We start from the raw sequence: 25,151 nt of genomic DNA, 5'->3' as shown, positions 1-25,151 counted from the left end.
CTCGGAAGAGGTCTAATCACACTGGTAGGTTAAAAAAACGTGGTCAATACGAGTTTACAGTGGATTGACCAATAATAAAACAGTTTGTTTCTTGAAGCTCTTAATTTTAAATTTTGGCGACGGAAATTCTGACACTTTGTCATGAAAGAAAGCGGGTTAGGTAAGTTCAACTTTTTTTTAAAATCGTCTACGTCGGTGGAAACCAAGCATAGGTTCGACCCGCCTGAAGGTAAGCAGGCCTATGGATACCTGCAAATCCATAAGTGTTACATGCGCGTTGCCGAACCTTTAAAAAACCTGTAGTACTTAGGGTATACTGAAAATTCCTGGACTGATGGCCACTTAGAAATAATAAGTCGTCTCATATATCAGAATCCAGAAACTTTCAGTATGGCCCACGTACACTCCTTTTTTGGAAAACCCCATACTATATAGCCCCTTGAGAAAACCTCAGTAAACTCACCATAAAAAGAAAGGTAGCCAGCAAGCCAAGAACGCAGACATGATAATGCCCAGAGTCCTCGCCGCTTTCCTCTCTCTCTTCATCTTGTTGCTGCAAGCGGGCTGCATCTGTATGCTCTGCCTCTCTCGCATCACCTCGCCCATGGAGATACCGTTGATCTGCAGGTGTTTGTCCAGGAGGAGGGCTGCTACTTTACTCCTGTTGGACAAAAGATAACATGATTCATTTAAAAACAAGTTAAAACATCATCTTATTACACATCAAATTTCTCACTCCTAGTCACCTGTGTATCTTTATTTATCACTAGCTGTGCCCGCGGCTCCGCCCGCGTGGAATTCGGTCTGTGTCGGTAAGCGGCTAATTTCTAATCCTAATTTCTCTCCCTCTCCCCTGGAGGCGGAACTTGAAGTAAAGTTGACAGATGGATATGCTAGAGGACTGTATCCACTGTGTCCAGATAAAATATTTTACAATTACCTTATTAATCCCCAAGAGTCTAGGCTCTAAAATAGAATTAGGCTCGGGGGCTAAAGAGCTAAATAGCCTTTTAGCCTTTTAGGCGTCAAGAGATAAGGCGTGCCCTAAAAAAAGAGCTAAAAGGCTCGAGTCCTTTGGATCACTACCTTTATCACATGTTAGAAAGTCATTGAAAACGCGAGCGAATGAGCGCGACAATTTTTCGATGTAAAAAAACGCAATTCGATACACAGTTGTACATGTTTACTTTTAGTATGGAAATCAGTCACATCATTATATCACGAAAATTGAATGTCACTTTTATCATAACTTAGAAAGTTATTGAAACCGCGAGCGAAGCGAGCGCGAAAATTTTTCGATATAAAAAAACGCAATTGGATAGACGGTTGTACATGTTTACTTTTAGTATGGAAATCAGTCACATCATTATATCACGAAAATTGAATGTCACCTTTATCATATGTTAGAAATTCATTGAAAACGCGAGCGAAGCGAGCGCGAAAATTTTTCGATATAAAAAACGCATTTTGATAGACAGTTGTACATTTTTACTTTTAGTATGGAAATCAGTCACATAATTTTATCACGAAAATTGACAGTGCCGCAGCAGTAACGTTGCAACAGAGTACCTAATGCTGATGCAGTCGCCACCCGAATGTCACCTTTATGATATCTTAGAAAGTTATTGAAAACGCGAGCGAAGCGAGCGCCAAAATTTTTCGATATAAAAACACGCAATTTGATGGACAGTTGTACATTTTTACTTTTAGTACGGAAATCAGTCACATCATTTTATCACGAAAATTTACAGTGCCGCAACAGTAACGTTGCAACAGAGTACCTAATGCTGCTGCAGTCGCCACCTGAATGTCACCTTTATCATATCTTAGAAAGTGATTGAAAACGCGAGCGAAGCGAGCGCCAAAATTTTTCGATATAAAAAAACGCAATTTGATGGACAGTTGTACATTTTTACTTTTAGTACGGAAATCAGTCACATCATTTTATCACGAAAATTTACAGTGCCGCAACAGTAACGTTGCAACAGAGTACCTAATGCTGCTGCAGTCGCCACCTGAATGTCACCTTTATCATATCTTAGAAAGTGATTGAAAACGCGAGCCAAGCGAGCGCGAAAATGTTTTGATATAAAAAACGCATTTTGATAGACAGTTGTACATTTTTACTTTTAGTATGGAAATCAGTCACATCATTTTATCACGAAAATTGACAGTGCCGCAGCAGTAACGTTGCAACAGAGTACCTAATGCTGCTGCAGTCGCCACCCGAATGTCACCTTTATCATATGTTAGGAAGTCATTGAAAACGCGAGCCAAGCGAGCGCGAACATGTTTTGATATAAAAAACGCATTTTGATAGACAGTTGTACATTTTTACTTTTAGTATGGAAATCAGTCACATCATTTTATCACGAAAATTGACAGTGCCGCAGCAGTAACGTTGCAACAGAGTACCTAATGCTGCTGCAGTCGCCACCCGAATGTCACTTTTATCATATCTTAGAAAGTTATTGAAAACGCGAGCGAAGCGAGCGCGAAAATTTTTCGATATAAAAAAACGCATTTTGATAGACAGTTGTACATTTTTACTTTTAGTATGGAAATCAGTCACATCATTTTATCACGAAAATTGACAGTGCCGCAGCAGTAACGTTGCAACAGATTACCTAATGGTGCTGCAGTCGCCACCCGAATGTCACTTTTATCATATGTTAGGAAGTCATTGAAAACGCGAGAGAAGCGAGCGCGAAAATTTTTTGATATAAAAAACGCATTTTGATAGACAGTTGTACATTTTTACTTTTAGTATGGAAATCAGTCCCATCATTTTATCACGAAAATTGACAGTCCTGCAGCAGTAAGGTTGCAGCAGAGTAATGCTGCTGCAGTCGCCAACCGAATGTCACATTTATCATATCTTAGAAAGTTATTGAAAACGCGAGCGAAGCGAACGCGTAAATTTTTCGATAATTTTTGGTGCCCCTAGACAATGATGCCCTAAGCAAGTGCTTATTTTGCTTAAAAGAAAATCCGGCACTGCAAATGACAATGTTTTTTTTTTCAAAGTACCCACCTTCGTGGCCATTATTAAGTGCTTAAGGAGGCGATACGTATGGATATGGATTTGATATGGATGCGATATAATTACGATTAGGTATAATTTATGACGGAGAAAATAAATCATTTTATGCAATTATACGCGTGTTGATATATGTGTGTATTTTACCACTACGTAACTATGGTAAACTCATTTTTTCTTGGTTACCTACTTAATGTTTACTCAGTTCCCCAAAAGATGGCACTGTGCAATGAGGGGCAATTAATATACTGTCGTTTAATTTTGTTGTATTATTAAATCAACACAATTATTCAATTAAATTTCTTGATATCCGTACGATTGATTGAAATTTTAGAAGAGGGGTCTTCTAAACTTAGAGTTAATTTGGCAAAATCCTTCCTCGATGGCTTATTTATGTCAAATCGTATTAAATTTAGCGCCATTTGTTAGTTTACCAGAGTAATCTATAGTGTTAGTACATATTTGAAAAAAGTTTGCCCCTCCTTCCTAAGTAGCGCCATACGATTTAGGGGCAAACTTAAGTCAATCGAGTGTTGTGGCTACCCCCCCTTTTAGGGGTTGAATTTTTATAGCCTATAACCTGGCCGGGGATTTTCTCGACAGATTAGTAAAGTTTTCATCAAAATCCGTTCAGCCGTTTTCACGTGATGCGCGTTCAAATAAACAGACAAACAGATAAACAGATAAACAGACAAACAGACAAAAATTCTAAAAACTGTTGGAACGTGTTCTGTTATCAATTCTAAGTATCCCCAGCCAACTTTTTTTCAAATATCTTCCATGTACAGACTTTCGACCCTCTTCAGCTTTATTATATGTATAGATTTAAAATTTTTAAGTTGCATATACTCATTCATCTCTGTTACCATACTAAGTACCTGTTTTTGAAAGAATTCTGATTCTGTTTTTATGCCGGCCATTGTAATTTTGTAATACTACCTGCTTCGCATTGTTTTTTATATGTTTCAGTATGTTTAAGTTAGTAATGTTTTATTTCTTATTTTATAAGTTTAAGGGTCCACTGAAAATCAGCGTCGTTGCACTAAGTGCTCCGACATATGCTGAGTGGTATCCTCTTTGAGACAACCAATTGCATAACTATATCACATGCTTGCTTGCTATTAATTTTAAGATTGTGTTGTTTCAAATAAATTATTTTCATTTCATTTCATTTCATTTCATGAGGCTAAAGTAGAAATAGTTAATAGGGATACCTAAATTTCACCGACAAAATCGCCATTTCCTTGATTTCTATTCATCAAAGCGGCTTTTAAGCTATAGTGAAGTCACGATGGAAGTGATAAATAAAAACTCTGGTCAGTCACTTTTCAGGGTTCCGAACCTCAAAAGGAAAAAACGGAACCCTTATAGGATCACTCGTGCGTCTGTCTGTCTGTCCGTCTGTCACAGCCTATTTTCTCGGAATCTACTGGACCAATTAAGTTGAAATTTGGTACACATATGTAAATTAGTGACCCAAAGATGGACATGTAACGTAAACAAATGCATTTATACATCGGGGGCCACTTTTGGACGGTAAATGAGAAAGTTAAAAAATAAAGTTTTTCAAACTATATCGTGTTATATTTATATATAACAAAATTCTCAAGATGAGCTCTTTCATTTTATAATGAAAGAGTGCATCTTGAGAATTTCAAATATTTTTTTTTATAATTTTAAAATACATAGATTCGAAGTTATTTAAGTAATAGCCTTTATCTCCGAAACTACGAGGACTAAAATTTTGAAAAAAATACACAAGATAGTTCTTTACCTATAGATGACAGGAAAACCTATTAGAAATGTGCAGTCAAGCGTGAGTCGGACTTAATGTACGGAACCCTTGGAACGCGAGTCCGACTCGCACTTGGCCGGTTTTTTTTAAAGAATCGCACTGTGTTTTTATGGCATACTGAAGATTCAATAAAATTTTACCGCTGCAGTAAAAGCAACTGATTTTCGTCATATACAGTCAGCAACAAAACCAGCAGGCAAAATTTCCAAAATTATGTGCACACAATTCTGTTGTGAAGAAAACCTTTCTGCCACTGTACAACACAAGGTACCCAGGTGCACCATCCAACAAAGTGAGCCAAGCGTAAAGTGTAACGAATAACCCTGCAAAATCGGTATTATTACAAAAATATAGGACGCCATGTCAAGGACACATCATTAACATTATACATACTTGATGGTTACAGGAGTTATTCCAATTGCTTGCAGAGCGAGCTCAAGCGAGTAGAACAATCGTGAACTATGTGGCTACCACCAGTTTGGCACTGACATAAACACTGCATCTCGCTCGTGATCTGACTGAATAATTATGTAGACAAAGCTCTTAGAGTTAGAGTCGGACCAATAAAAGTCTGCAGCGGATTTGATAGCCCACGCAGTGCAAGTGTTATTTACACGTCATAATTTCATAGAAGTTTGACGTTTAAAATACCTAATACTGGCACTGCGAGGGCTGTCAAATCCGCTGCAGACTTTTCTGGGTCTGACTCTAGACCAAAATAAGCCTGCAAAGATTTTGATAGCATACAGTGCAGTGTTATTTATACGTCATAACATCATAGACGTTTGACGTTTAAAATAACACTTGCACTGTGTGTCCTATCAAAATCGTTGAAGACTTATATTGGTCTAACTCTAAGAGCTTTGTCTATATAATTGACCGAAGCGTAGCGAAGGACTACGTTTTGACTCGGGCATTTTACTTTTGTATGTCCGGATGTTCTCCTCTGGCCACAATTCTCAACCGATTCTCGTGAAATTTTGTGACCAGATTCTATGAGTAAATATTTTTTTTTTGTCGATCCGGTTTTTGGAAATCTATAAAAATGGAGGAGTCGTGATACCTCGCGCTTAAGCAAATAGTTGTATCGATATCATAAGAGTATTTTCTTTTTGGAACATATTTACATAGTAAATGGCAAAAAATGCAGAAAAATTGTATTGCTGGTTTAGGCGGTATTTAGATATTTAGTTTTTACTCGAGAATGAGTAGCTGAATTTCGTCAGCTTGGCTAAGAACTATCATGGCGCATTTTGCAAACATTCGCTTTTTTTTGTTTGCACACAAAAAGTCTGGGTTCAATCCCCAGTAAGACATAACTTTTTGTTTTTTTTTTCACTTAAGCTTCGTATTTTTTTTAATACATTAAAAATTTCGTATTGTTGATTGATCAAACCGCTGTGTCATCGTGCACGGTCCCAATAAGCTATGCTCGCGAGGTCTACAGCTTACAGAGCCACTAGTTATGTGTATAGTCTCTGCTTATCAAGGCTTTATGAATAATCCGTGGTCGTAACAAAGTTATAATAGTTTGTTGTTCCAACTTCCTAATACTTAACCCTAATAATGTCGTCACGATACTCACGATATAACATCTTAAGCGATGAACATAGGTACCTACTTGCATCCATAGACATATATCTCAGGACTGGCCGTACGGGCACTAAATTTTGAAGAAAAAAAAGTGTAGGGGACAACTTTAAATAAAATGGCCCAAATGTCATAATCAGGGCTCGAACAATTCATGCGGATGACGTAAAAATGACGTAATTTTGCACACAGGTGATGTTTGTATTTAATCTTCCGTGTGACATGACATGTCGCATAAAGTAGGTAACAAAATAATCGGGAGCAAATCCATGAAATTTATACAAGATTCTAGTAAAGATGACATTTTATAGCGTCTTTTTATACATAAATTAAAAAAAAATCTAGCTACATATAATTGTGGATCTACTGGTGGACTACCGGACGTACTTTTTATATTTGTTATATAAATAAATGTCCTAATTGTGAAGATACAACAGCTAAACAATTACACAGTTAATTTATTGTTCATCTGAATGACAATGTCAGTCAAAGGCGTTATGTAATGATGCTTCATTTCAAGTGTCAAGGATATCATGAAAGAGGTTGATAAATGATAAGTAATTTTGTTTGTGAAAATATGGAAGGTACAGTTTAGTACACTCCATATGTGAAAATACTATTTGAAATCATCCTATGAGTGGTTTTTTTTTCCAAATTCCAAATTATTTATTTGTTAAACATAGGTATGTATACTTGGTCAAGCAGATCTTGTCAGTAGAAAAAGGCGGCAAATTTGAAAAATGTAGGCACGAAGAGATATCGTCCCATAGAAAATTTGAATTTCGCGCCTTTTTTTACTGACAAGATTTGCTTGACCGTCTATACAACAGTAGGTCTTACATGTATAATATAGTAACACTATGTTTCGCCACATGGCACACAAATAGCTACAGAGCGAGCACATATATGTACCTAGCGTGCAATTATAAACTAAGTCTTAAAACATACACAACAAATACAAATTAAAACATACACAACAAATACAAATTAAAACATACACAACAAATACAAATTAAAAGGTTATAAAGTTTCCCGAGTCTGACAAATAATCTTGAATAGAATAGTATGCTTTAGTAATTAGGAAAGTAGTAATTAATGACGTAGGTTTGACGTCATCCGCATGAATTGTTCGAGCCCTGGCCCCAATTTCACCACGGTGACAGGTGCGACAATTGTAAAATCACTGTTGCTGACGTCACCGGCATCCATGGGCTACGGTTACATTGTCAAGATTTAGAAGAATTGTAGGTAATTCTTGACAGGTAATATGAGTCAAGAGTGAGTTATATGTCGGAATTTCGTGACAATTGTAGTGTTTCTTGTGACAATTGTCATAAACTTAGCAATAGAAATATCTGTTTTTTTCCGATATAATAAAGTTTTTTTTAATAAAACAATGATGGTGGCATACAGGAATACGGCCCGCCCGATGGTAAGCGGTAACCGTAGCCCATGAATGCCTGTGACGTCAGCAACAGTGATGTTTTACAATTGTCGCACCTGTCACCGCGGCGAAATTGGAGCCTGGACTCATATCATAATCGATGTTGCTGCCCGGAATTTTGACATTTGCGGCAGTAATGCGGTCGGCAGTAATATTGCACTGCATTACTGCTGGTGTATTCTAAATCCGAACGGTGCCTTTACTGTGACAAGTGGCACAAAAATCAAAATTCCTTAACTGTATTGTAGTGTTTATCTCTACATTTTAGCGGCAAATGGAGACTTGGACTATGTTTTACATTAACGTCATTGGTACCCGGTATGTATTTACCATTTCTACTTACATTTACCATATCCCAGACATCAAGATTCAATGTAACCGCCTAATCCGTTCCCAAACATGATTTCACCGAGCCGTTTTAGACCTAAACTCCTAGACAAAAGAGCCTTAAATTGATTGTGCTTCATCTAAACAATATCCTTTTAAAATACGCTACCTGAATGCGTAATAAGGTTACCCTACATTTTGTAGGGAAGTATCATAGATCATATTTTAACAACAAATACACTAAATATGTTAATCTTAAAAACAAGGAAAGGGTTTCGAGTTGATAGGTATAGAATATGTTTCAGTTTGTTGTTCGATTCATCCGAGAGATGTCGTTGTTACTAATGCAAAATAGGTAACGGTAGTATGTGTTGAAACTTGTATAAACGTGGGGACTTGGAATGGAAGTAGCTCATCATCATCTTCCTCGCGTTGTCCCGGCATTTTGCCACGGCTCATGGGATCCTGGGGCCCGTTCGGCAACTATTCCAAGAATTGGCGTAGGCACTGGCACACTAGGTTTACGAAAGCGACTGCCATCTGACCTTCCAATCCAGAGGGTAAACTAGGCCTTATTGGGTTTAATCCGGTTTCCTCACGATGTTTTCCTTCACCGAAAAGCGACTGGTAAATATATCAAATGATATTTCGTACATAAAGGTCCGAAAATCTAATTGGTACGAGCCGGGGTTCGGACCCGTGACCTCCAGATTGAAAGTCGCGCGCTCTTACCGCTAGGCCACCAGCGCTCAGATATGTACTTTTGTATTTGTACTACGTCAAAAAATTACAATAATAGGTATGCGAGAAATTTGTAATAATAATCAGTTCTATTCAAAATTGACTCTACATAAAACTCGTCTCCAAAACATTTTTCAAAACTTCTATTTTATAAATAGAATAAAACAGGAAACTCCAATATTCGGGATTTTAGTAACATTATTGTGCAACATACAAAGCAAAGCCAGTATTGGGTTGGGTTGGGTGTCAAAGTGTTCCAAACTACTCCAGTGATCAAAAATTCGGTGTATTTTTATTACAGTGAATCCTCTGTAATAGAGATGCACCGGATCTCCGGTTACTATCCGGTATCCGGCCTATCCGGCCCTCTTTTTACTATCCTGCCGGATACCGGATAGTGAACTACTATCCGGCCGGATACCGGATAGTAATTTTGCTTGATTTTGGAGTCAACAAATTGGATTTAAGAAACAGTGACGGTCATAATCGTACTCATTTATTATTTTAATACATTTTAAACATTCCGCTATTGCACGCGCACTCATTTTCGAACCTAGGAATGATTCCACACGAACTTTCACTACGAAACAGATCAAAGCCTGCACAACGCGCACCAGTAGAACCGAAAAGTAGGTCTAATTCCGCGGCCGAATATTCGGCGGTCGGATTCGGAATATTCGGCCGATGGTAAGGCCGAACATCCGGTATCCGGTATCCGGCCAAACACCTATCCGTTGCATCACTAATTTTTATTACAGTGAATCCTCTGTAACATAATCTGCAGTAACGTAAACGTTATGGTACCGTTCTGATTACATTTTGATGTATGGTGCACGGTAGTGCACGGGCCAAGTCGTTATGCTGATATAAGGCATCGTAAAGATTAAGTGTGCTTTACTCTCGTCTCTAGTGCAATAAATCTTTAAGAGCGCTTTACTATGGACTTAATGTATGTCTTCTTTGTTGCCAATATGGTGACAATAAAAGGGCCATTAAGGTAACACGTTCCTAGAGAAATGTAATTTTATTTAAAGATGTATTTTCGTGTCATTTGATGCTCCTGCGAGCGCGTGATGAAAGGTGGCCATCTTATAATGCCGTTTATTACATCATATTACGATACATATTACTGTGGCGGCATTACTGCTGTCAATTTTATATTTTGATAATATCATGTGTATGTGGTTCTCAGAAACTTTTCTAGTTATTTTGCTATAATTCATTATGAAATTAAGCTGTATGTTTGAAAAACGTTCTCTATGTCTTCTAACACTATATAATGTCTACCTTATAAATGTAGAATAAATGTAGAAGAAGATATAACTATTTCTTTCACACTAGAGGATGCTTAGTTTTTAATTAACATTTTGACTGAAGTAGGCAAAATTTAGGTCATTTAGAACTTAGAACATACAAATGTTTTTTTTTTTTATAATCTAATAATGTAAATCGTGCAACTTAGAGTCTGTAATTGCATGTTAGTCGTGTTAAAACAAAGTATTTAAACAAGCAACATATATTAAGTTTTAGGCGACCATAGGCTACGGTACTGGCTCACTATCGTGATGGCTTTATGTTTTTTGATAATATTATATTAATTGATGTATATAATTACAGCAATTAATAATTATACCATTGGGTAGTCACCGGACCCAATACCTAACATTTTGTAACTTATGACATGCATTACAAGTAGGGGTCTTGCAACTTATAAAACACTGATTATATATTAATGTATAGCTATTAACCAACATATATATGGATTTTAATCATTATAGCTATTTTTAAAGTTAATTAATAAAACAACAAAAATACAAACTTGTGCAATGAATCAAACTATAAAAAAAAGTAATATATCATAAAAATTAAGCTCATTGGTAAGCCAGTAATTTTATAATATGACATAAATACCAAGTTATGCAGTAGATAAAAGAAGATGCGGGTTTAAACTGATAATAAGAGTACAATATTGTTAATATGATTTAACATTGAAAACACCCAAAAAAATAAATGAATACATAAATTGCCTATTTCGGAACATAAATTATTTAAAATTATACAATAAAAATACTTGTTATATATTTATTTATATGAATAAAATGTATTTTTTATAATTTTCTAAAAATAATTTATGTAGCTAGTCTTATGTTCAAAAACATGTTATTTGTAATGTTTATTAAAGTTCTAAAGTCTTACAATTAAAAAAAGTTTTTGTTTTTTTAATACGTTTTTAATACATATGTAAATTAGTTCCCAAATCGTCATTACCGTACATGCAGTGTCATTACCGTCTATAAAAGAGTCATTACCATACCATGGTTGTCATCACCATCTTGCGTTTTTATTTTCCGAAAGCGATAACTTCAAATATAAGCCACAAATGATTGTATAAATACCATACATATCCTCAATATACAGCCCCCCATTACTTTACCCAGCTAGAATCGTGTTAAATTAAACATTTAAAAAAATTAATTTTTTGTATGGTGAAATTTTTTGTGCTGAAATCCACCCCGCAACAGTTATGGCACTTATGGCTACTACACGATGGGCCAGCGCCGGCCACTCCGAGGGACGCATTTATGCGTTAGAGGGAGCAAGTGATATTGCTATCTCATTCTACCGCATAGCTGCGTCCCTTGGAATGGCCGGCGCTGGCCCATCGTGTAGAGGAGCCATAATGCCTAGTTGCCATCTGACTGTTACCTTAAAAAGTAAAGTCCAGCAGCATTACAATTTCAACTTTAGGTAGGTTGGCTTCAGACCAAGACATGTCTGCAGTGATTTTGATAGCACCCGCAGCGCAAGTGTTATTTTAAACGTCAACTTCTATGAAACTATGGCGTATAAATAACACTTGCACTGCGTGGGCTATCAAATCCGCTGCAGACTTTTCTTGGTCCGACTTTAACATTAAGGTGACACGTTCATATAGAAATGTCACTGTCAATCTACTTGATAAACTGAGGGCGGAATGACAGTTCTAATCGGGACTGCAGCGTGGAACCGACAGCGGCGCAATTTATCAAGGAAATCGACAGTAACATCGGTCGCGTCAACGCTGCGGAGTATATAATAATAATATTGATATCACAATAATGTGGAAATGAAAATAATAAGTAAGGACACCATTCGATTCCTTACATTTTATCCAAAAAAAAGATTGTATAGCAACTATATACATAAACGCAATATTTCACCGACAAAAACGCAATCTACCTACTTGTTTTTGACCATATTACTTCAAGATGGTCTCTCAGTGACCTTGACGCCACGTTCACTTATCCTTTTGTTAGGAGCTTTTTGCGACGACTGTCGGACTTTCACTATGATTGATTACTTACTGACTTTTGTATTGCTTTAATGCAATGGGTCCCATATAGACATTTGATCCTAAAAACAAACTTCATTATCATCATCATCATATCAGCCAGAGGACATCCACTGCTGGACATACGCCTCCCCCAAAGAGTGCCACAATGACCGGTCTTGCGCCACCCGCATCCAGCGGACTCCCGCGACCTTTACCAGGTCATCAGTCCACCTTGTGGGGATCTACCCACGCTGCGCCTTCCGGTACGTGGTCGCCACTCGAGAACCTTTCCGCCCCAATGGCCATCGGCGCTACGTGCAATGCTACGTGCAAAAACAAACTTGATCGATTGATAGCCTATTGAAAGAGATTTCAAAATGAGTTTCTGCTCTTATTGTAAGCGCGGCAGCCTACGTGTGCTAACTCGGGTCACGTCACGAATACCTACTAAGCACAGTGTAAAAAGTAACAGTGGTCCGACGGCCTTTGACGTGTACCGAACTACTTACAATGCGATTACCGCGATGTATGCAGCTCGGGTGCACGCGGAACCCCCCCCCCCCCCCTCTCATCGCCTCGTCGAACAAAAGTATATACTGTGACTAAAAAGATGTTTATTATTAAAGTTTACTAATGTAGGAATATTTGTACATTTGCTCATTGAAAATCCTTCGTAAAGAGGTTTATCAGGTACTTACTGAGCCTCTAAAAGTAATCTAATAAAGTTTAATAATAAACATCTCTTTAGATTTCGTGCCCCGAGTTAGCACATGTATGTTGATATAAAGTTAATTGAAATTTTGACCAAGGCTCACTTCATCAATCATCATATTAAACACATTTTCTGGTCCTTGCAGTCCTTGCATCCAGATTTACTTCAATGAATTTCAAATATCCGGCTCTTTGAAAATTATCTTAAAGTTTCTGAAAATATTAAAGGATGAAATATTTCCAGTGAGGCATTTAAAACGTCGCAATTTATATTTAAGGCACAGTGAAGAGTGAGAAGTAGGTTATAAACTATAATAAATGTCATATACTAACCCCAGACACCCCCCCCCCTGTACCCCCTGTGAGCCTGGGACACTGGAGGCCTTGGCCTTTTTCTTAGTATAGGACATTTATTTCAATTTATATAGTAGTGTTTCTACATGAAATAAAAACAAATTAAAATATTTTCTGGAAATAATTTAATTTGATCTAATAAGTACTTCTAGAAGTATGTTGCAGGACAAGCATAGCGTTGAATTCCCTTAACACTACGAGTATCAACTCTCTTCACCTCTACATCGGTTTATGTCGATTAATTCTGACTGTTATTTTTTCACTGTGACATCTCCTCCACTTAACCGAGCGAAGTAAATTAATTCAAATTCGATTTCGCATCACAATAATATCATTAAAATGGGGCGTTTTTCACTTGGCGCCCCCAATTTAAGAACACGTCTTATTTTCGAATACCTATGGATACCTATGTCGGGAATACCTATGCTTATGTCGAGAAAAATTAGAAGTAAGTAATACCTAATTATTGTACACAGGTATTTAAATAAAAGTAAACAAACAATTTGTACATTTTCGGGTAGTTGTAACATTTATTGGTTAACCGACCAAATACAAAACCGCCTGGATCAGTCACTGAACGACAAAACTTTAACCTATTTTATTTGATCTTGTAATGTTTTCATCTACCCTCAACTGGCATAAGGAGCCATTTGAGGGTATAGTGTGAATCAAACGATCTGATCTAGTTTACTCAAAAAGAGTCTCAAGAATACAATACCATTGAGTGGTAAACCACAAATTAGGATAATCACCTCGTAGTAAAAGCAGATTATAACCGCCTTGAAATGTTAGTATAGATTAACGACTCTATTTCTTTAAACAATAGACTACAAAATACAATGACTAAATAGTGGCTAACCTAACTTTATTTGCATTTAACAACCATCGACACTCAAAAAGAATGCACTCAGTAGAAAAACAGCTATGAGATACCATAAAATTCCATTATATTATCGGCTCTACAGTCTTATCATAAGGATAAAAATGCTTTGAAGGTAAGAATAACACTTCACACGTTTTGCATTTAGAGATAACAGATGTGCCGCCAGGGTCGTACTCGCATTGTTGCAATTGATAAGCACGTGGTTTATCTGTTTAATAATTTAAGGTAATTTTTTCTGACCTATACCTAACTACAATTGTAATAAAAGAGCGAGCGAGACACCAATAAAAAAAACCTGGCCTGTTATCAAATTGTGGGACACATTATGATATGATTGTAGTTTTAAATCTTAGTGTCTAACTGGCTTTCGCTCGTTCAGTACATGTGTTCTTATTCTATTCCTACTGATCTTTTACGCAACTTGGCTAAGTTTTTATTTGTAATTTATTTATTTGCTAGAATCATGGTTACATAGATGTTAGATAGAAATATAAGTCCAGCACAATTCTGCCGACTTACGGCGTGCAAATTTTACTATACATACTTAATTACTAACATGCATTTACTCTACATATATTTACATTTCACAGATTAATTATTGCTTAATAACAATGTCAATATTTATAAATAGTTCATTACCAAAATGAGAATAATTACATTAACGGATGTCCTACAGAATACTTGCATTAATTAAATTATAATTAGATAAACCATTTTACATAGAATTACATTTGCAGCCCTTTATTGCGCATAATTATTAAATCTACAGTTGGTTTCTTTTAAGAATTCCTTGACTACCGGACATTCCCTGCTTTCGATTGGATTTTGTACCTTGTGATTTTAACGACCCCGGCTACGTTTTACTGGACTTGATAATAATTATGTGGCGACCGTGGGTCAATGCGAGTGCAAGTGGACATTAACTAATATGTATATTAATTATACATTTTTATCTTTCTACATATTTTATTTAACACCAGAATACGTCCCTGTCGTGGCTAAGGTGCATGTGACTTTCCAAAAGATTATATATGATATTATCTTTTTAGACCATTTTAACCCCATTCAACAAGAAATAAGGTTTAGAATTCAATATACATGCAATGTACTTCTAACTTATTTTGTAAGTAAATTGGTTGGCGCCTACGAGAACAAAACAGATAATAGGATTGTAGTAGAACAATGCCATTGTTAGTACAGGTAAGTGAACAAGATCAGTTCAAAAAATTTTACCTATAGATTATGTTTACTTTTATTTAAATACCTAAAGATACAGAGTATAGTCAAAAATTCACTAAATAGGTAGTCAAAAGGCGCGACAGCTTTGTAAATAATTAGAATCGAATAATCTAATTAATATTACAGAATCGACTTTAACAATACTTATGGGTGCGAAAGTACACCTACCTACGTTAAAAGCTCGACCTTACACTCATATTCATTAAGTTCAAATTCAATTACAACGTGATAATGAGACGTAGGTACAGTCACGGACTTTAATTGTTGTACCTAGGGTTTGCACGACGGATCCGAAATGTATGGGAAGATCCGCGGATCCGGATCCAGATCCGGATAATTTCATACATTTCGGATCCGGATTGCAAACCCTAGTTGTACCATTTAGGGTTCACTTCACATTGGACAATTTTAAGTCTGAGACAGTAGGTAGGTACCTCTCGGAAGTGGGATATTTCAATGATTATTCAACGATATCAACGGTTAAACCGTTTTTAAAATGTGAACCCTAATCCGTCAGTTAAAGGTAGATTTTCTTGTAATAATTTGATAAGCTCTGGTATGATATTATTCGAATTTTGAACCAATTTCGTGAGTAAATTCGTACGGATTTGTGGCTTGATTGGGTTTGGACCTTGTTTGGACATGATCATAGGGCAAAGGTTGTGAGGGTACAGCCGGCCAAATACATGGAAATAAATTAATTTCACGGTTTATCTCGCGTATTTTAATTAGACCGGGCTTATTTCAATTTGAATTCGTTCACCTATCCTCCTAAGGCCCAAGGTCCTACCTATATACTTATTCAGTTCGATGAAATTTAAATCATATTCAATTGGAACAGAGTCGCATTTGTTATGTTTCGTTCAATTTTCAAACAAATCCAAAAATCAACTCTATTCCCTGCACTAAAGGTTCAAATTCTGGATTTTTCATTTGTATGGCTGTGCCTTAGTTAGGAGGCTATGGTAAATAAATAATGGATTAAAAATACTAAGCTGGGTTCAGACTCCAAACCGGTTTGTGGTATTTTTGGTTTGATTTTCTTGCAACTAGAACTAATTTTGCTATATAAATAATAGGTACATTCCATAACACATTCCGCTACAAGGCCCGGAACCGGTTTTTTCTTCATACAAAAAATACCGGTATTATTACGTTCTTTTTCGTTCTTTGGTTTATTATTTCATTTTTGATGGGCCAATCTAATAATACGAAGTCGTTACCTAAATACATGATTCAGTCCTACGGAAAGAGCATAAAATAATTAAAAATATTGGGCTATTTTGGGATTTAAAAAAAAAACCGGTTCCGAACCCTGTTCCGCTAACAGAAAACATTTTTATGTTTCCTCAACACCCTAATATTTATGTATGAGCCCACACTGTCTCATCGCGTGCCTGAAATAATTGGCCTATAAATTACATTCGGCAAGCATTTACTAGATAATGTGCCTCGGAACAAGCCATTTAACTAAGTGGCTGAGTTATTTACTAGCTTGTACGAATAGATTACGAAATTCGTGGTTACTAGAATAAGTAGGTAATAAGTTGCTGTCAAAAACAAAACAGACTGCACGTGGTAGTTTAGGTATTTAAATAAAAGTTATCAAACAATTTGTATATTTTCGGGTAGTTATATTTATTGGTTAACCATCCAAATACAAAACCACCTGGATCAGTCACTGAACGAACTTAATTTAACCTACATTATTTGATCATGTAATGTTTTCATCTACCCTCCACTGGCTTCAGGAGCCATTTGAGGGTAGATTTTGTTTACTTTTATTTAAACACCTAAAGATACAGAGTATAGTGGCAGACCAATAAGGATATGACAAGACGAAAAGGCCTCTGTTTCACTGTGTTGACAATTGACAGTGACAATTCACCGTACATTGCTGGTCTGACAACAAACAATAGCGCGAAAACAATAAGCTACATATTAGGTATATTTTATGTATTTCGGGTTGAACTTCACAATGGCGAAAGGAGTTAGCCAAGCGCCTAATAGACGCAACGGGTGACCGGAAGGCTGGAGCTTACCTCGCCCAACGCATTGGCGTTGCCGTTCAGCGCGGCAACGCCGCCAGCCTTCTGGGCACGCTACCGGAGGGCACAGACCTGGGGCCAATTTTTTATTCGTAGGTTTTATACTTTTTAGGTAGTTTTAAGTTTTAGTATTTTTAGTTATTCGTTTAATTTATTTTTGTTTGTCATTATTATTTAGTTTATATTTATATTTAAGTTTAGTTTTTAATTAGTGTTATGTTTGTTTATATACCCTCTAGAATATATTTTTTTGGTTGTTGCTCATTAATATTTTTTTAAGTGTAATTTTCAAAGCTTATAATTATGCTATGCTGTGAACTAACGTGGAACTGTGCAACTAATGAAGAATTAGTCTTGACACGCGTTTAACCATTCTTTAGTTTAGTCAACACCCGCCAATCCATCGTGCCTATTTGGAAAGTCTGATTGAGATGTCATCTCAATTAAAACAGTTAATTATGCGTCAAATCCGGTAGTTCTGATTTTTTGTTTATGATGTTGGCCCAATGAATAATCCAAGTTTGTTACCTCGAATTTGGCCCGGTAGCCACAAGATCGTACCCCCCCCCCCCCCCCCCCCCAAAACAGGGTTGACAAAAGTTGCGTTCGGCGCTCGAAGTCATGTATAATTTTACTGGGTTAAATACAATTTTGCGAGATTTGGCGTTATTAGGTTATAAATTGTATGGATATGACATCTTGATAGATGCATCCTGTTTGAAAAATACTATATCTATCACGTTACTATAGTTTGTCAAAGGACTGTCTCATTTGAAACATAGACAGAGAGAATCATACTATCTTTGTCTTACACTAGTACTAGCACCCAAAAGAAAAGGATGAGTATACTTTTTTGTTCTTATTTACTGTCAATTTAGGTTTGACCAACTATATTTGGTTGGTTAACTATAATAAGCTACGGCCTGGCAAAAAAGAGTAGAAATTAAAAAGTGGCAACACTGTAGTGTCGTCCCTTTCAAATCAATATATATAAGAGAACGGGACGACACTACAGTGTTGCCACTTTTTAATTTCTACTCTTTTTTGCCAGGCTGTACTACCGAACAACGTCTATCTCTCCAAGCATATTTTTGACATATTTTTTTAATCATCATAAATTTGATGGAAGCTTTCTTTTTTAAAAAGAAAGGTCTATTTTAGCATGGCCTTCATAAATTCTCTTCACAGACAAATCACCTTGCTGTTGTCTAGGTTTACTGTCCATTTTATTCACCATTTGCGCCCTAAGTCTGATTTATTCTACCAATCTTGTATTTGTGTTGTGAAATATTGCTTTATTTTCTGGTTATTCCTAGCTCACAGTGAAAATGAATATAGATGAAAAGATGAAGAACAAAGAGATAAATAAAGATAATGAAGATATAACATGCACACTTACATTGTATTATTTGTAGTAGTTAGTCTTAATGGATTATTTTATCTATGTGATTAACATAAGTCTTACAGCAAATATTATTTTACCTCGTTGGCTGTTTACCATTTAAAATGTAGATATATACATGTTCATCTAATCGTGAAGTTCCTTGTTTATCGAGGTTTGATATATAATGGATACCTTATATAAAACTAGGTAGGTACCATCACCATCAGTCATAATCAATATCGGCCTAGACCAAGGCCTGTTCACTTCCTAAGAAAGTTATGTCCCCAAATAATTGCGCATGTGTGCGCCTTAATCTTCTATGTGTGCGTTGGCCTCCGGGAAAAAGTTGCGAGTAATAAAAATAAAAACATTTTTCTACAGCAACATTGCTCCCAACTCTGATTTAAATTATCACGAATTTTATACAATATTAATCATAAAACGGGACTTAAAACGCTTAAAACTTAATTACATGCGATTAAGTTTTATAATGAATATTTGCTTCCAACTGTCTTTATCAATGTTCATAAAATATATGGAGGGTAGGTACGTCTACCCACCATAATAAAAAATATATTTGTCAATGACTCTGTCCAACTGCTGTGGTTAAAGTTCATAACGAAAATTTTATTTATTAACTCTTTAAATAATACATACAACGTGTACCGCTACGTACCACTTAAGACTGTAAGTCTGTACCTACATGGATTACAGCAATGCACATAGAAAATGTGCTAAATGCGGAGCAACGGCTGTTGAAGCAGCCAGAGTGAAATTTACAACTTTAGTGGGTTCAGAAGGAACCGAGTCATAACGCATCTGGAAAGCGTATTAATTAACCGTGAAGAAATGTATGAATACAAGTTGGAAATCTGTGTAAAATGCCGTATGTAAAGTGTAGTGTATCTGTGTGTAAAGTGTAATAGGTAGGCATGCCTAATGTTATTTGTATAAAAGGTACTGAAAACTTTGAGAATGCGCTTTATTAATGTCTATTTTTTTATTAAGTTGCCCGTGCCAGTTTTTAGTGTATATTTTTATATTAAAGTATTTGAACAAATTAAATTATTTCAGAAAAATATTTTAATTTGTTTTTATCAAGTAGAAACACTACTATATAAATTATAAACTAAAATAAATGTCATATACTAAGAAAAAGTGACCAAGGCCTCCAGTGCCCCAGGCTGGAATCGAACCAGCGTCCTCTGCTATCGCGGCAGATGCCTAAGCCACTCGGCCACCGGGTCACAGCGGCATCAGTCAAATTTTCCAAGTATATGCACTTCTTACTGAAGGCTTATGGCGCCCCCTGGCCATCTCTAAGGTAGAACAATATGGTTCGAACCTTCTAACTAGATCACTCATGTGATACTGAGCTAGCGAGAGAGATGGCGCTGCCAACAATACTAAAGTATTTGAACAAATTAAATTATTTCAGAAAAATATTTTAATTTGTTTTTATCAAGTAGAAACACTACTATATAAATTATAAACTGAAATAAATGTCATATACTAAGAAAAAGTGACCAAGGCCTCCAGTGCCCCAGGCTGGAATCGAACCAGCGTCCTCTGCTATCGCGGCAGATGCCTAAGCCACTCGGCCACCGGGTCACAGCGGCATCAGTCAAATTTTCCAAGTATATGCACTTCTTACTGAAGGCTTATGGCGCCCCCTGGCCATCTCTAAGGTAGAACAATATGGTTCGAACCTTCTAACTAGATCACTCATGTGATACTGAGCTAGCGAGAGAGATGGCGCTGCCAACAATACTAAAGTATTTGAACAAATTAAATTATTTGAAGTGCATATACTTGGAAAATTTGACTGATGCCGCTGTGACCCGGTGGCCGAGTGGCTTAGGCATCTGCCGCGATAGCAGAGGACGCTGGTTCGATTCCAGCCTGGGGCACTGGAGGCCTTGGTCACTTTTTCTTAGTATATGACATTTATTTCAGTTTATATTTTTATATGTAAAACATTTTTTAATAAATAATATATATAATGTTATAAACATAAACATGCCTTTTATTTAAATCAATTGATAATACCACAAACAAGGGGTAATATTTGCATCTTGCATATATTTCGTGATATGAAGATAACAAATATGTTTATCAACAGAATTACTACCTACCAATACCCGCCAGGCTAAACCGGTTGTCAACTTTAGTTCCATTGGTACACAACGACGGCGCCACTAGTATAAACGTATAAACGGTTGGGGACATTTTTTTGTATGGAGTTACCGTTCTTCTCCTAGTGAGTATTATATTCTTTGGCCTAGACCGAAACTTTTTGATAAAAACCAATGCCATCCGCAACCGAAATGATAATATTACCGCGCATGTTTAAGAATGCCTCTAAGTACAAACAGAAATATTCTTGGAAATTTCTGGAAAATTCTATAAAATATGAAGGAATTTTAATTTTGAAATAGTATAATAATATACGTACCTATTTCGTTCCTCATAAAAATGATGGATTAATAAGATTTTTATTTTAAGTTAATATTAATAATTTTAGTTTATTTATAGTCTATTTTTATCAGCTTGTATCCTTATCGAGTATATATACCTAAAGATAAGTATGAGACTTTTCCATGTTGAAAAGTTCGCAATTTTGTAAATATTTCGTCCGTACATGCAACACAAAACAAAGAATCCTTCAATGTCACAGTCGTATTTGTTTTTCGTACATATGTCGGCGAATGTAAGGTTGGTACGATTTCGCTCATCGATCACGAATGGAACAATAGAGGTACAAAAACAATAGGCACCTTTCAAATCAAATATTTACGGTATTCGATCACAGTTGTACGCAGTTATGAAAATGTGTAGACGGAATTTCTGACATATTTGTACGGATATCCTCTTTGAGAAAATAACCAAACGGAGTGGTTATTAACAGGCGTTCCCCTCTGCCGAAAATAAGCGGCCAATGGTCAACCACATGTATGGACTGACGTTTATCTGACATGGCTTTTTTGACGTTACGTATACATTTGATGTGCCCCTCCCCCGCAAAAAACGGCAGACTATTTTGTACCGAAAATTATAGACATGTCGTCTCCGTTTGGTTATATCCTCTAAGGATATCGTCGTATTTCTCTATGTGACAGCGTGAGAATGACAGGTGTCCGTCTCTTTTTCATTTTTTTATGATATGCAAGGCAAACGAGCAGATGAATCTCCTGATGATAAGCAATTACCTGCACCCATGGACACCATTCTGGGTAGAATAAACACGAGATCTCAATTTAGGACAAAAAAAATACCTATGTAATATTTCTGTTGAGTTACGAAAATTCCATACGTCTTCCATCGTGTCATGCATGTTGAAATCAGTTTCACGAAAGTAGTTTCGATATATGCGAAAGTAATTTCGTGAAATAATTAGTGCCGTGAAATTCACAGTATCGCTGTGACCATGTCCCTATCAGCATCGAAGCTACACGTCCGCACAGCGCAGACACTTTCGTGACACTAAGTTTTCTGGTCGCATTTACACTACGAATTTAGTTGCATGACACGAATTTCACCAAAAATCGCGCAGGCCACGAAATTGATTTACTTTCATAAAATTAATGCATGCATTACGAAAATATTAAATTACACGTGAAACTGTTGATAAAACAAATGTCACGAAATCAATTCCACGCCACCAATTTCGTAATGTCAATCCCCCTTAACTCAGGGGAAGACTTCGTAGGACATTCGGTGAAATTCCGCTTAGGTATATTGCACAGGTATATTGCAAAGACATCGCAAACTATCGTCCAATCAGCCTCATGTCGAGCTTTTACAAGCTGTTTGCAATAGGATTACAGAACAGAATGTCTCCAAAAATCGAAAACTTTCTTACAGTAGAACAGGCGGGCTTTAGGAGAGGGTTCGGTACTGTTGACCATTTACAAACGGTAGAGCAACTCATCGATAAGTGTAGAGAGTTCCGAACACCACTCTACATCGCCTTTATTGACTACCAGAAGGCATTCGACTCGATAGAGCATAAATTTATATGGAAAGCGTTGGAAGAATCAGGAATAAACAATACTTACATAAATATACTAAAACACATATACGCAAACTGCAAAAGCAGAGTCAAGTTAGAAACCACTGGCAGATACATAGACATCGAAAGAGGCGTCAGGCAAGGAGACCCGCTCTCCCCAACTCTATTCATAAGCGTTTTGCATTTAGTTATGAAAAGTTTAAAATGGGATTATAGAGGAATAAACATAAACGGAAAATATCTCACATATTTAGCTTTTGCAGACGATATAGTGCTACTATCTAGAAGTTGGAAGGAGCTACAATTTATGATCAATACTCTACACGCAGCTAGTAAAAACATCGGTCTCGAAATGAATCTCCAAAAAACTAAAATAATGACAAATCATGTAAAAAAAAGAAATATTTATAGAAAACATGAAGCTAGACTTTGTAAATGAGTATATTTACCTAGGGAAGCAGATATCATTCAGACCGGATAACAACACGGAAGAAGTAGAGAGGCGGGTAAATAAAACATGGAAAAAGTTCTGGAGCATGGCAAATATACTTCTAAGCGCCTTGCCACTACATTTAAAAAGAAAAGTACTAGATTCGTGTCTCCTTCCCACACTTAACTACGGCTGTCAAACGTGGAAATACACAAGCTACATTAAACACAAGATTAGAGCATGTCAAAGAGCAATCGAAAGAAAAATTTTGAAAGTTAAGTTAATAGATAAAATACGTCACAAAAATATACGATAATTGACGCTCTCGAACACTCACTAAGACTCAAATGGCAGTGGGCAGGTCACATCGCGAGAATGCCAGATGATAAATGGACAAAGCGTTTAACTACCTGGAAGGGACCATGTGGGAAACGAAGATCTGGGCGTCCCCGTGCTCGCTGGGCAGACGACATAGAGAGAGTGTCGAGCAACTGGCTCACAGAGGCACAAGACCGAGAACGGTGGAAAAGGTTGGAGGAGGCCTATACCCGGAAGGGGTCCTAACACTACTAGATTATCACAAAATAGTATTTAGCTTAAAAATAGTTTGTACAAGTGTTTACGGAATAAAAAGGCTTTTTATTTATTTTATTTTATTTTTATTTTATTTATTTATATATTGCACAGAATAGGGAACTCTATATTATATTCACCCAATTTGCAAAATTAAACAAAAAAAGTCAATAAAATAAAAATAGGTCCGTTTAAATGTAAAAATTAGACTGTTTCGTGGTAACGATTAGGTATATTCTGCCCTGCTAAGCCAAAGAGCGCTATCTCAAAAGGAAATTCATTGCTAACTTATACTTTAGTTTCTATTACTGAGAATTCCATTTTCAAAATCATTTGTTTTTTAAATAGCGCTAGTCGGCTTAGGAGGGCAGTATTGGATTCAGAAATCATTTGAATGAAATTAGACCCATATAAAACGAATTTAATTCCTCCATTAAGAGAAATAAAACAAATATTTAAACAGGCATTATTAAATCTCTTTCACAGTAGTACCTAAGCCGGGGTTTTAACGCAAAATGGATTTATTACCTATGGAAAATTAAAAGGTCGCTGTGTGGTTGAAATAGTACGGCGCTTGCATCATTTTGTGAACCACGGTATAGATGTTGAGAGGATTCTTATCTCTGGATTATATTTCAGCCTTTATAATTCTATTATGAGATACGTTTTTAATATTCTAACTTTATTATCGCCGTGTTTAATGATATCAAGATATTTTGGATATTCGAGCACTTTCACTCAGCCGCTGGGACCCAATTTGACTCAAATACTTACTCGTAGTGACAGTTTTATTATACTGAACGCGACGGTTTGTCTGTGACATCGCTAAATCACAAAAGTGTTACGACACTTCCTCTCAGTTTCTTGAGTCAATCGGGGCCATTGACTCACATGACAAATAAATATTACCTTATCATGCTTCGAGCAACACGGAAGGGAGGCGGCATTCGCACTATTTCCCCTCTGCCGAGGTACAAGATTAGCGCGTCAATCTAATCTAGCGCGGGTAATAAAACTAGTTGCACTTGGATTTTTCACTAGACCGAGTCCAGACGCGCGCGTGAACACTGCTGCACAAAAATGCCTGTTTGCTCGGTTTTTTGTTATAAAAAGAGGTCGGGGACATCAAATTTACAAAAAGAAAGTGTTACATTTCACATGTAATATTTTTTTTACATATCATACGTTTAATTACATTCAAACACAACTATTATATTTTAGTCTCATGTAATTGTTGGATTTATCGATTTTGCTCGCTCAGTACAAA

At 36.4% G+C, this 25,151-nt stretch overlaps 1 protein-coding gene and 1 long non-coding RNA gene across 2 annotated transcripts in view; both read right to left on the bottom strand.

The window, feature by feature from the left end:
- Positions 1-25,151, bottom strand: part of LOC134801190 (uncharacterized) — a 438,628-nt gene that overhangs the window by 235,631 nt on the left and 177,846 nt on the right. The gene's annotated exons all lie outside the window — the stretch shown is intronic.
- Positions 1-25,151, bottom strand: part of LOC134801137 (octopamine receptor beta-1R-like) — a 60,329-nt gene that overhangs the window by 6,914 nt on the left and 28,264 nt on the right. Inside the window, exon 2 of the mRNA XM_063773676.1 lies at positions 464-661. Within this exon, the coding sequence (XP_063629746.1) occupies positions 464-661 (198 nt within the window). The remainder of the gene's footprint in view (positions 1-463; positions 662-25,151) is intronic.

Source organism: Cydia splendana, chromosome 21 (genome assembly GCF_910591565.1).
Source record: "Cydia splendana chromosome 21, ilCydSple1.2, whole genome shotgun sequence".
Lineage (NCBI taxonomy): Eukaryota > Metazoa > Arthropoda > Insecta > Lepidoptera > Tortricidae > Cydia > Cydia splendana.
Note: the sequence above shows the minus strand (reverse complement) of the source record. Positions and strands in the feature narration are given on the sequence as shown.